Source organism: Ochotona princeps, chromosome 6 (assembly GCF_030435755.1).
Source record: "Ochotona princeps isolate mOchPri1 chromosome 6, mOchPri1.hap1, whole genome shotgun sequence".
Taxonomy (NCBI): Eukaryota; Metazoa; Chordata; class Mammalia; order Lagomorpha; family Ochotonidae; genus Ochotona; species Ochotona princeps.
This window is the reverse complement of record NC_080837.1, coordinates 53,300,323-53,313,567: the sequence shown is the minus strand read 5'-3', so window position 1 is coordinate 53,313,567 and position 13,245 is coordinate 53,300,323. Positions and strand designations below refer to the sequence as shown.

The window sequence follows — 13,245 nt, the reverse complement described above, 5'->3', positions numbered from 1 at the left end:
TGAGCTACCACCTGCTGCCCCAGGTTCTGCAGAAGCAGGAAGCTGAAGTCAGGAGGCACAGACCAGCCACTGGAACCAAGGATGCTATAGGGTGTGGGACACAGCCATCTCAGCTGCTTGGCTGGCTGGCTGCTCCCCTTGGCTACTAGAGTCCCCAGGGACCTGTTTAGGGAGCTTTATTTTTAAACTTATAGTATGTACTGTTCTTGTCTCTTCCTGTCTAGGTACAAATCAAGACCTATCAGCTCTTACATTCCATTTTCCAGTATCCAAATCCAGTTGTTTCCTACCCATACATACATTCTTTGGCTTCCTCTATTGTGGAGAAACTGCGGGAAGTGGACAAGAGAAAACTGGAGGACAGCGCTGAGCTGCAGGTCTTTCAGGAGGGCATCAAGGTCTTGGAAGCATTGGTGACAGTTGCTGAAGAACAACATCGTGAGTGTTGGAACTAAACTCAGGGCAACCGAGGACTTGTGTGTTTTATTTACTTGATAGGCAGAGATTGTTCTTTAAAAATATTTATTTATTTTTATTGGATAATTAGCTACACGGAAAGGAGGAGAGGCAGAGAGGAAGATTTTCCGTCTGATGGGTCATTCCCCAGTGATTCATTCCCCAAGCAGCCGCAATCGCCAGAGCTGCATTGATGCAAAGCCAGGAGCCCAGAGCCTCCTCTGGGTCTCCCATGGGGATACAGGGTCCCAAGTCTTTGGGTCATCCTCAGCTGGTTTCCCAGGCCACAAGCAGAGAGCTGGAAGGGAAGTGGGGCTGCTGGGTTTAAAACCAACGCCCGTATGGGATCCCAGTGTGTGCAAGGCAAGAATTTTAGGCTACCATGCTGGGCCCAACAGAGAGATCTTTCACCTGCTGGCTCACTCCCTAAATGCCCACAACCTCCAGGACTGGGCCTGGCCGAAGCCAGGAACTCAGAATTCCAGAGTCTCATATGTCAGTGGTAGACTCAAGAATTAGAGCCATCACCTGCTGCCTCCCAGGGAGCACACGAGCAGGGAGCTGGATCAGCACAGTGCCACTAGCCCATCCCTCAGGATTTTAATTGTCAACCTTCCGTTAATCCCATTTTGTCTGCTTGAAAGGTGTTGTGTTAATCCCATTAGTAGTAACATCATTAAGTATTAATTTAGGAGAAGAAACTAAAGGAATCATCTTCCCTCTGGGTCAAGAGGAATGTTTCAGGTGAAATGCAGCCCTCACAGCAACCGCCCTGCCCCTTGATCCAAATCTGTTTCCTCTGCAGGCTCCCAGCTGGTGGCCTGTCTTCTGCCCATCCTGGTTTCCTTCCTTTTGGATGAAAATGCTTTGGGAACTGCGTCTGCAGCAAGGAGAAGTCTACATGACTTTGCTTTGCAAAATCTCATGCACATCGGGCCTCAGTTTTCATCAGTGTTTAAAAGTGTGATGGCTTCCTCTCCCACCCTGAAAGCCCGCCTCGAGGCTGCTATTAAGGGGAATCAGGAGAGTGTCAAAGGCCAACTTCCAACCTCCAAAGCCAGCAAGAACCCAGGAAGGAATGCAAGCATCCAGTTAAAGACCAGTTTCCTCTGATGTTACTTCTTGGAATTGAAAGCACCTTAAAGGTAATATGGTCCTTTTCTCCCTTTGGGGACAAAAGTGACTTTTCAGACACAAGTGCACTTGCAAGTCTAGTTGGTTGTGTTTACTTTAATAGCTGTGACTTTTCAAAGTGACAGCAAACTTAGCATTTTTGGTGAAATTTTTTCCCATTTATTAAGATCATAAAGCTAACAGAATTTTGCCAGGAATTTCAAAAAAGTGCTGAAGAACTAAATTTACTTAACATGTTATGTTGCCAATGACTTTAAAAACTTGGATTCTGTAACAGTTCATACACACATGGTGTAAACACTGACAGAGATTTGCCTGGTACAAATGATCTGCACTTACACTGTATCCAATTAGTGAGTTCAAAATCTGACTTCATCAATAATAGCATTAAAGTTTCCTCCACTCCTCTAACAATACCAAAGGATTGGAAACTTATTGAGGAAACCTGGTTGAGAATTATCCACAAAATTAGTACAAATGAATGATTACCCTAAAATTTGGCATAAGATTTTGGCTTTCATAAATAGTGTGGTTTTTCACATTTTGCCTAAGTTTGTATTGAGATCAAAAGTGAGTTTTATTTCTTTTACAAAAACTAGGGCATCTCCACTTTACTCTTTCTGAGTTGGATTTTCTGTTGCCTTCATTACAAATAATTTGGTTCATTTTCATTTGTGATAAACATATCAATGAGTTTATTATCTGTTCACATCTATATTATATTTAGATCAACAGTATGTTTATATAATGCCAAATTTAGTACAACAGATTTAGTTAATCCATCAAGGAATACAAGTATTTTTCTTAATGTGAAACATATTTTAATATAGAAAAAATCTAATAATAAAGTCTTACTGGTTGAAAAGTATTTTTTAACTCTGTTCATGACCACTGACCCTGCTTCCAACTCCATGTTAAACTGTGTGAGTCAAAACAAATCATCTCCCTGTTAACTATAAATGAAGTGGCAGAAGCATACTGAGAGAACACTTCAGCCCCAGCAAGAGCAACGTGACGGAGTTTATTTTATTATGTTTGTACATAAATACTCTTGTAAATTGTTGCGAATAAACACATTTGACAAATTCTAACATTATAATTAATTTTTCTACATACATAAATAAAGCTAATTTTCTGTATCCTTCTTGTATTTTAAATTATTTTACCCACAAAAGATGGCTGATTAGTCTCATGGACTCTAGAAAAGCGCGACTGTCAGGTGAGTGAGATCTCTGTAGCTTGGTCTTTCCCTGGAGCCTTCTTCACAGTGGGTGAGCTTCTGTCTTCCTGAATAGCTCCAGGAAATAAGTGTGTCTGTCTTTCACCTGGGATGCCCTTTTCTCTCCCTTGTTCTAACTGGCGGCCTCCTACTCCTTTCAGGTTGGTGTAAATGTCACAGCCCCCTGCCTGCCTCCCCTCACAGTTCTTACCCTCCTCCTACGCCAAATTCACCTGCTTCCCGACTGGTTCCCGTACTTAAATATGTTCTTCAGTATGCAGGAAACTTCACACTGCACTTTAGTCCTCCTTGATTGCTTACTCAAAGGAAGAAATTTCTCTTTTAATTTTGCTTCTGCTGCTCTAACTGGTACTTAATGGCTATTGAATTGCACAGGTATAAAATGAATCTGGACTCAAATTATTGCTTTACCCAAGCAAATGCTGGAGTAGCATATTCTCTACAAGATACAAGATACTGACTTTTGGGTTTTACTTTTTTGTTTTGTCTTAATTGTTTCAGTTCTTAAAAAGAACTGAGTTCATTAATGATGTCCTGAATTGTTTGGGTTAAAGGTGACATATTAATGTCAGTAATTAACAAAAATATGTCTAATTTCATGGAATTAAGACTTTAACCTTTTAAAAATACACCACCTTATGTAATACAACACTGAATTAATAAATATTTCCTTACTGATAAGATAATTTAATAGTTGGGGCTGGTGTCTTGGCAGAGTGGCTTAAGTCACTGCCTACAGTGTGAACATCCCACATAGGTGCCAGTTCAAGTCAAGGCTGCTTCTCTTCTGATCCAGCTCCATGACAATGCACCTGGGAAATATGGCCCAAGCCCTTGGGCCCCTGCACCCATGTGGGAGTCCTGGATGAAGCTCCTGGCTCCTGGCTTCAGTCTAGCCCAGCCCTAGCCATTGTGGCCATTTAAGGAGTTAATCTCTAGATGGCAGATTTCTGTCTTCTCCTATTGTGACTTGAGAGCTCTACCTTTCACAGATATAAATAAATCTTTGAAGAAAAAAAAAGATTGAATAGCTGGGATTCATGTTACCAAATGAAGTAGAATCACTGCAAAACCCAATCTGTAACAATGGTTTTGTGAGAAGAGAAAGACTTTTTATGTTAAGGGACACAGTGTCAAACCTGTATGTCACTCGTGAATCCAGAATTGAGAAAGAGAAGTTGGGCGAGGACAGGCCTTGGGCCTGTGGCAGGTCATGTGTTGATCAGTCAGTATGAAGAATGGGCATTCTTCAGACTCCTCTCTTCCTAAAGCTGCTGGCCCTTCATCTGAGTGCTGGGGAGACGTGGCAAGCTCCCATCTGCTGGGTCACTCCCTAGATACCCACTGAAGCCGAGAACATAGTGCTGGTCTCCCATATGGATGGCAGGTACCCAATTACTTGCCATCACCAATACCTGCAAAGGTCTACACTGGCTGGAGTCTGAAACAAAGACAGGACTCTTGGTGGCCCAACTGGTATCTTCAACCCCAGGCCAAATGCCTGCCCTTGTCTGGCTCTAATGTTTCCCTTCCTCCTCCCATTTTTGGAGCTGTGGGTTGGGAGATGTACCTGGTTTAGTTCATGTCTACTTTGTGTGCTGATGCCCCTCCCATGGTATGAAAACAACATCAGGAATCCTGACTTAGTAATTCAAATTCAGGCTGAAGCCTACTGATCAAGAATGAGGCCCCGGGCAGGTTTCTAAGGAAACACGCAGCACACACAGAGGTTTCCCACATGGGGTAAGCAGGCTCAATCCCTTGGGCCATTTTCCCTTGTTTACCCAGGAACATTAGCTAAGAGCTAGATCAGAAGTGAAACAGCTGGATCTCCAACCAGTGCCCATATGGGAGGCTGGCATCACAGGTGGTGACTTTACCACCTATGCCACAGCATTAGCCTCTGTTACAACTTAAGACTACTTAAAATAAAATAGATATGAAAATATTGGGTTGTACATTTTTAAAATCTTTTTAAAAAATCAGAACCTAGGTCAATAGCTAAATAGAAACTGGAAACATACTTCAAAACAAAAGAAAAGTTCTACTATATTAGCCAGAAACCCTACAGTCACAACTTGAAGAAATATGACTGGCAGGGCCTGGCACAATTGCTCAGTGGCTAATCCTTACCTCCCATATGAGCATTGGTTTGTGTCCCAGCTACTCTACTTCCCATTCAGCTTCCTTCCTTGGAAAGCAGCAGAGGATGGCTCAATGCCTTGTGACCCTGAACCAGCATGAAAGACCTGGAAGAAACTCCTGGATCAGCTGAACTCTGGCAGTTGTGGCCATTTGGGAATTGAACCAAATAATGAAAGATCTTTGTCTCTGTATAACTCTGCCTTTGAAGAAATAAAGAGTTCAGAGAGGAAAACAAGAAAAAAGGGAGAGGGAGGGAGGAAAATGGAAGTAAGACAAAGTTATAAAATGGTAACAATCTTAGTACCTTGGAAACTACAAATTAAGTAATGTCAACTAGCAACTTTAATGCATTTACTAAAGTGGTATGTTTGTCTAGAGCTTTATAGAGGCAAAGCTACTACTGCAGTCTCATCCTGTTTAACCCATTCCTTAGAGCCTTTTAGAGGGTCCAATACAATGCCTCAATTGGCTAATTCTTCCTTTGCAAGCACCATCATCTTATATGGACACTGGTTCGTGTGCTGTCTGCTCCACCTCCCATCTGGCTCCCTGCTTATGGCCTTGGAGAGCAGTGGAGGATGGCCCAAAGTCGGGACCCTGCACCTGAGTGGGAGACCCAGAAGCAGCTCCTGGATCCTGATCAGCTCAGCTACATCCATTGCAGCCACTTGGGGAGTGAACCAGTGGACAGAAGCAAAATTTTTAGTTATAAAACAAACCTCACCATCAACTTAACAGGAACATGAGCTGAGCAGCTTGAAGCATGGTGTGCTGTAAAAGAGGGAGGTGTCAGGGAGCCCAGAGAAGAAACATGGAGAATGCCAGGCAGCGTTCCTGGCCAGAGAACCCTCTGCTAGAAGCCTGGAGAGCAGGACTTCCGTTATGCAGAGATGCACCTGTAATCCTATGGAAGAATTCCCTTCATCCTTCACTCTCATACCGGATGTGCATTACAGGAGAAAAAAAATCCCACCCTCAAAGCTATAGACAATAATACTAATAGAAGCTGATAAAACGGCGGGCTAAGGCTGCATTCTTATGTTTCTTTACAAAGCCCTGTTACTGTTCATCACTGTGTAGTCCAAGCAGTTACAATCCTCTCGATCAACTGCGTATAGTTTGCTGTTCACAAACTTGACAGGTGTTCTTGTACATGTCCATATGCCACTCCTTAGGTAGACAGTGCATTTAAAAAAACCTTATTTTTGGAAAATGTATTGCAACAATTCTAAATGTTCTATACTTTTTAACAAAATAAGTTACTGCTGCCAATACAGAGCTGGCAGGCGCTGATACTATTTTTGCTTAATGGAAAGGGTTAACTCAAGAGGCTAATCCTTCACCTTCAAGTGCCAGGATCCCATTTGGATGCTGGTTCACATCCCGACTACTCCACTTCCCATCCAGCACCCTGATTGTGGCCTGGGAAGGCATCAAAGGATGGCTCAAGTCCTTGGGACTCTGCACACACACACACACACCCCTCCTTTTCCCACATGGGAAACTGAAGAGGCTCCCGGCTTCAGATCAGCTCAGCTCCAGCTGTTGCAACCACTTGGGCAGTGAACCAGTGGATGGAAGATATTTCTTTGTCTCTCTTTCTCTCTGTTAATCTGCCTAATGAAAATGAATAAATCTTTAAAAATTATTGAATTCTGGGGCTCGGCAGCGTGGCCTAGTGGCTAAGGTCCTTGCCTTGATCCCATATGGCTGCTGGTTCTAATCCCGGTGGCTCCACTTCCTCTCTCTCTCCTCCTCTCAGTATATCTGACTTTGTAATAAAAATAAAATAAATATTAAAAATAAATAAATAAATAAAAATTATTGAATTCTTTAAAAAAATCTGAAAGGCAGAGTGATAGAGAAAGAAGGAAACATACACACATCTTCCATCCATTGGTACACTGTTCAAATATATAACAGCATGCTGAGCCAGACCCCAGCCAAGACCCAGAAGCTGTATCCAAGTCTCCCTTGTGGGTGCAAGGGTCCAAAACTTGGAGTCTTCCTCTGCTGCTTTCCTAGGCAGCTTTGCAGGGAACTGGATCAGAAGCAGAGCAGGCAAGCAGTGGCTTAATCCATTGCACCTCAACACTGGTTCATGATACCCAGTTTTTAAAGTTACTTTACTTAAAGGTATTGTTACAAAATCACAGAAAAAATTACAGAATACACTGTGTTGCTTCTCATCTGATGTCCATGGGATGGTGACACATCCAGCTGTGACCTTAGCAAAGCCACGTGACCTTTTGAGGTTTCTCTCTTCATCTGCAACACTGTCTCCCTACTTCATTTTTAATAGTAAGAACCAATTGTGATAAGAAATTTGAAACATTTGGAGTCCAACTATAAAGAATTACTCTTTCCATATTATAGATTATCTAAGTTGCTCAGAAGTCTTAATTAAAATGAACCTATGCTCCTCCTTATCAAGAATATCTAACTGAAAGAACCATCTGTAGACACTAGATTAAAATCCACATTCCTGAAGTAGACATTTGAAGGCAGTAAACACAGTGATTAATACATCACACTCCACGAAAGAGTGGCTGGGTTTGAGTTCCAGCTCTGCTTTCAATTCCAGTTTCTTGCTAATGCACACCTTAGGAGGCAGACAGTGATCCCTCAAGTTCTTGGGTTCCTGTCATCCACGTGAGAGACCCAATTTTAGTTTGGGCTCCTGCTTTTGGCCTGGTCCGGTCCCCGCTGCCATGGGCTTTGGGAGAATAAACCAGCAAGTAGAAGACTGATGTCTCCCTGCAACTCTTGCAAAGACATGAAAATAAAACAACAAAAAATGAAAGAGAAGACTAATTCATATTCTTGTAGCTTACCCCAACACTTCTAAATCAGAATCTGCAGAAAAGGAATGTTAAAAAAAACTGGATTTTTAAGACTGTTTGCTTATTTTGCCTTTTATCTACTTCAAACAGTGACAGAAAAAGCAAACACTCCCATTGGCTGGCTCAGTTCCCAATGCTTGCAACAACCAGGCTGAAGCCCAGAGCCCTTGAACTCCATCTGGGTTTGCTACATGGGTGGCAAGGGTCCAAGCACTTGCGTGGATCACCTGCTGCCTCCCAGCGTGCCTGAACGGGAAGCTGGAGCTGAACAAGAGTAGCCGGAACTAGGCACTGTGACGTGGGATCCTGGCATTTCCAGGCAGTGGCTTCACCCACTCTGCCACAGTGGCCATCCTGAGACTGACAACAGTTCCATGTGACTCCTAGGACTATAATACTCCCTTCATTGCACTCCTGTATGTTTCAGTGCAGTGTGCCTGAGAACATTAATAAAGTTTGCTTGGGGTGGAGGGGAAGGAAGCAAGCTTCAGAAAATTTTTAAAAGTTCCCAGAACTGAAAATACCAGAAAGTCATGAAAAGCCAGAAGCAAACAACTGAGATTTCTCAAGGTCTGACAGTTGCAGAAGGCTAAAGCTGGAGCCTTCGTGAGCTCTGGGTTATAGCCCAATGTATGAAGCCAGTGTCCGCAGTCTGTACACGATGAAAGATACTGAATGGTGGAGGACGAACAAACCTGCCCCGCAAAGGGTTCCCTGTAATTTATGTAAATATTCCACCCTCCGGGAGGTGATGCTCACCCTCCCCATGTGCTTGTGTGGGCTGCACACAGTGACTTCCTCTTCACAGAGTGCAGAGGGGAGGGCGAGATGGTGATGGCGGGGGAGGCTAGGTATGTGATGCCGCTTCACAACTTGGCTGCAATTATCAAGCTACTCTACATTTCCAAGTTTATTTGGGGGGGGGGGGAAGGAGTGGGTGAAATTCTTGTTTGGAGCATCCTGGGTAAGGTACATAAATTTGCACATCTCACCAGCCTTCCTTTCCCATCCTTTCCTTCTGCTGCTTCTGAGGGGGTAGCTGCAGGGTCATGCTTTAACTGCCATCCCAGGCTGGCCCTTAGCCCAAGGGAGGACAGCTGTGTGGCCACGTGACCACTGACTTAAGACTGCTGGTGGACAACAGGGAGTTTCAAAGTAGGCCAGCCTGGCCTCTGCTCACCCACGTTGGAAGCCATTAGTCAGGAGAATCACTGGTCACTGGCAGGAAGAGGTGTGATGGAACAGCAACTGTAGGTGCCTGGCCTCTCTCTGAGGAGTAACACCCACCTTAATGAGTGTCAAAACACCTTAGTCACTTCCCTTTTGTTTGTGCCACTCCCTTCCCAGGTGCCACTTCCTTGGGCTCCATCCCAAACAAAACAAACCAAGTGCCAAACAACACTCCAGTACAAAACAAGCTACTGGGAACCGGCTCTGCCCTGTGGCATCAGGATTCCCTGTGGGTGCTGGTTCGTGTCCTGGCTGCTCCACTTCCCATCCAGCTCTCTGCTTATGGCTTGAGAAGTCAGCAGAAGATGGCCCAAGGCCTTGGGCTCCTGCATCTGCAAAGGAGACCCAGAAGAGGCTCCTAGCTTCTGGCTTCAGATCAGCTCAACTTCAACCATTACAGCTATTTGGGAAGTGAACTAGTGGATGGAAGACCTTTTTCTCTGTCTCTCCTCTCTATAAAATCTACATTTCAAATAAAAATAAATAAGTCATGAAAAACTAAAAAGCTGTTGAAGGCAGGCAGGAGGAACTGGAGGCTTGCAGCCCCTTGTTTCCAGCAGTCATTTCTCCAATCTTCAGCCTCAGCAAGACACACTGAGGATGCTTTGTTTGTTGACTGGCACCTGCAACACCAGCATCTCCTGCAGCTGGGAAGATGGTGGCATTAAAGGGACTATAGCCCTGTTTAGGTGAGCCTCAAGAAGTACACATGACCAACCCATGGCCCTTGGTGATTTCTGGATACTTCATGAAAATCTCAGCTTCCAAGGAAGAAAACTAGCAAAAATAAAAACCACAAAACAAGAAAAAAAAAGGGGGGGGGAGGAATCATGAATCTACTAGACAGTTACATTAGGAGATGAAGGGTTTTTTGTTTCTTTCTTTCTTTCTTTTTTTTTATTGCAAAGTCAGATATACAGAGAGGAGGAGAGACAGAGAGGAAGATCTTCCTTCCGATGGTTCATGCCCCAAGTGACCGCAACGGCTGGTGCAGCGCCAATCTGAAGCTAAGAACCAGGAACCTCCTCCAGGTCTCCCACGCGGGTGCAGGGTTCCAAGGGTTTGGGCCATCCTTTCCTGCTTTTCCAGGCCACAAGCAGAGAGCTGGATGGGAAGTGGAGCTGCCAGGATTAGAACCGGTGCCCATATGGGATCCCAGTGCTTTCAAGGTGAGGACTTTAGCTGCTAGGCCACGCCGCCAGGCCCAGGAGGTTAGTTTCTTAAAAGATACTGAAAATTAAGTCCTTGAAGGTCAGGCGACAGTGTTTATCACAAGGTTATTACCACCTAGGTGTGTGTTGTGTGTACATCACGGTAACCTTTCTTTCCTGCTCCACGCTCTTTCCCTGATGACAGGAAAATAATTCTTCCTTCTCAGTATTTACACATCATGCTGCATCTCTCCACGCTCCCTGCTGCAATGTTGCTCCAGCAGACCTCACGCTGATCTCTGACCTTGGCACAATCCCATCTGCTTAATCACTTCTGTTACTAAGCTCCCCGTCCCTTCGTTCACTCTGTCCTCTTCTATACAGACAGCCGACCTTACCACTGATTCATCGTGACCTTGAGTTACAGCCATTACTAACTAGGAATTTTACAATCATCCCTGCGGAGCATGACCTTTGAACTTAAAAAACAGCCACAACCTACTGTGTGCAACACCTTGTTGGGAACACAAGGACATTCTGGCACAGAAAGGGCCCTGAACCCTAGCTCTGCCACATCTGGGAGTTAACACCAGCTCTGCCACAGGCCAGTTTTGTTAGCCTCGTGGGCCAGCCTCTTCCTTGCAGAAACTGTTGGGACACTAGTGCCTGGGTGTGTCTGGGATTCCCCATGAGAGCACAGAGTTCTGTGAGCTGAGTCGCTTGTAAGTCAGGAGAAGGGTCTGTTCTCTTTTCAGGTTCTGATTCCCAGAGCTAAGTCTCAGCAGCTTCTCAAGGCTGTAGATTCCCTTAGAGATACAGTCTGGGTCCTGAGGAGGAAGGGAGCGTGGGAGGGGCTACATGCTGAGCACCTGGAAGGTCTCCGCCTCCAGACCTCTGACTCACTTAGGAGGCCACAGGCAACATTGCTAACATCTCACCGGAAGAGAGCTCTGCTGAGTGTGGTAGACTCAGGCAACACTTGCTTGGGGAAAAAAAATTTCAAAAACAATTGACTAATAAGAGGAATTTGTAGCAAATGTTAAGGCTGCCAGAATTCTTGCAAGTGAGCCAATGACCTTTTAAGCTGTGTCTACAGCTGACTAGCTTCCTGGCTATCATCCCATTGAAGGCTCCTTTCCCAGCTTAGTACTCTAAACTGGCTTGGCAGTAAGGCTTTTAGCATTCTCAGGTACAGATTGATTCCAGTGTGAGTTCACATGAAAACAGTTTTCTTTCTTTAAAAACCAAAGTTTTATTGGAAAGGCAGATTCTACAGACAGAAGGAGAGACACAGAGAAAGATCTTCCATCTACTGGTTCACTCCCCAAGTGGCCACAATGACCGGAGCTGAGCTGATCTGAAGCCAGGAGCCAGGAGCTTCTTCCAGGTCTCCCACACAGGTGCAGGGTTCCAAGGGTTTGGGCCATCCTTTCCTGCTTTTCCAGGCCACAAGCAGGGAGCTGGGTGGAAAGTAGAACAGTCAGGACACAAGCCAGCACCCATATGGGATCCTGGTGCATGCAAGGCAAGGACTTTAGCCAGTAGGCTATTGTGCTGGCCCCAAAACAGCTTTCTAATGAAGGCCTTAACAAGACAAAAAAGAGGGTGTACGTTTGGTGCAGCAGTTTGCTGCCTGAGACAAGGAAATCCCCTGTCAATAGTCTGGCTTGAGTTCTAACTATTCTGCTTCTAATTTCACCTTCCTGCTGATGTGTACCTTGGTAACCCAGAGGTAACCTGGAACAGTTCGGGTGGTGGGTCCCTTCCAACCATGTGAGTCCACATGGAGGCTTAGGCTCCCGGCATCAGGGTCTGCCCAGCCCCTGGCTGGTCTGGGCATTTGGGTAGTGTGAGCCAGCAGATGGGTGGTCACTGTGACTGTCTCTCTCTCCTTCAAATAAGCAATAGATCCTAACCAAATAAAAGGCTGTGGTAGAACAACATTAATTCTAGAAGAACTGTGGTATGAATTTTTATAGTATAAATAAATGAAAATAATGCACCAAAACCCATAAATGTCTTAAGTTTACAATGCTGTGCTTGTGAGAAAACCATGAATAAACATAAGAACATAAAGTCAAGATAAATAATTAAACCAACTGTCTTATGATAAAAAGCCCAGAAGGAACTGCTGGAGGAGAATCTAGTCCTTCTTTGCTTCTCCATATAAGGTTATTCCCAGAGAATCTCTCCTTAGGGGAAAAACAAAACAAAACAAAACACAACTACTTTAGTTTCTTGGTAAGTCTGAGATACTTGGAAAGGAGAAATCCTGCCTCATTTGTGGCATTGAAGAAGAATATCTTTAAAGTTGTTTCATTTAGGCTTGTCCCTAAAACTGTGACACACACATTAGGAACCTGCAGAATCCCCCAGGATATCACTTGTGCTTTCTTGCTCAAGGTTACCTCGGCATTGATGGACTGCTGTCACTCCCCAAAGCCGCTGGAGATCTTGTAGTTGGCCAGAGAAGTCAGATCTTCAAAGCTGACTTTCAGGTCGACGCAAGCACTGATCCACTAAAAGGGCACACAGGCCTTGCCTCACTTCTCCCAAAAAAGTAAGGAAACATTGCAGAAAGTATCTGGGAATCCTTGCATTTTAGGTACGAGGCCCTTGAAGTGCTAAGGTTTCAGGTTTCAGCAGGAATACCATGTGCCATGCCCCAGGGCACCTGGACCCAGAACAAATGTCCTTCTCTTCTGAGGTCCAGGTGGACCTCTACCTCTTCTTCAATTACAGCCTCTCTCCTCGGACAAAGGCATGAATGTCCTGAGGAAACTGCCAGGAGGTGGCAGACACAAGGCCATACACTTCCCTTACCATTCAACACAGAGAACCCTGAGACAAGCAGGAATTTCTCCTACAGCGTCCGTCCGCTGTCCTCCGCCTTGCAGGCAGACAGGAATGGAGGGCTTGGTGCTGCATGCGGAGCTCAATGTCTCCAGCACACAGAGGGTGCTCACGGCTGCCTGGCTCGCTCAGCACAGGCCGGCCCTGGGCTTGCTGATTCCGAACACACAGGACTGAATCAGGCTTTAACGGG

At 45.0% G+C, this 13,245-nt stretch overlaps 1 protein-coding gene across 7 annotated transcripts in view; it reads left to right on the top strand.

The window, feature by feature from the left end:
- The window catches only part of HEATR5A (HEAT repeat containing 5A), a 113,480-nt gene extending 110,751 nt beyond the window's left edge, over positions 1 to 2,729 (top strand). For 6 of the 7 annotated variants that reach the window (XM_058666308.1, XM_058666304.1, XM_058666305.1 and 3 more), the window contains 2 exons: positions 225 to 438; positions 1,262 to 2,729. In XM_058666308.1, coding sequence (XP_058522291.1) covers positions 225 to 438; positions 1,262 to 1,569 — 522 coding nt within the window. In that variant the 3' untranslated portion in view covers positions 1,570 to 2,729. The remainder of the gene's footprint in view (positions 1 to 224; positions 439 to 1,261) is intronic. The other variant, XM_058666311.1, reaches the window with a different exon arrangement.
- The last annotated feature ends 10,516 nt before the right edge of the window (positions 2,730 to 13,245 follow it).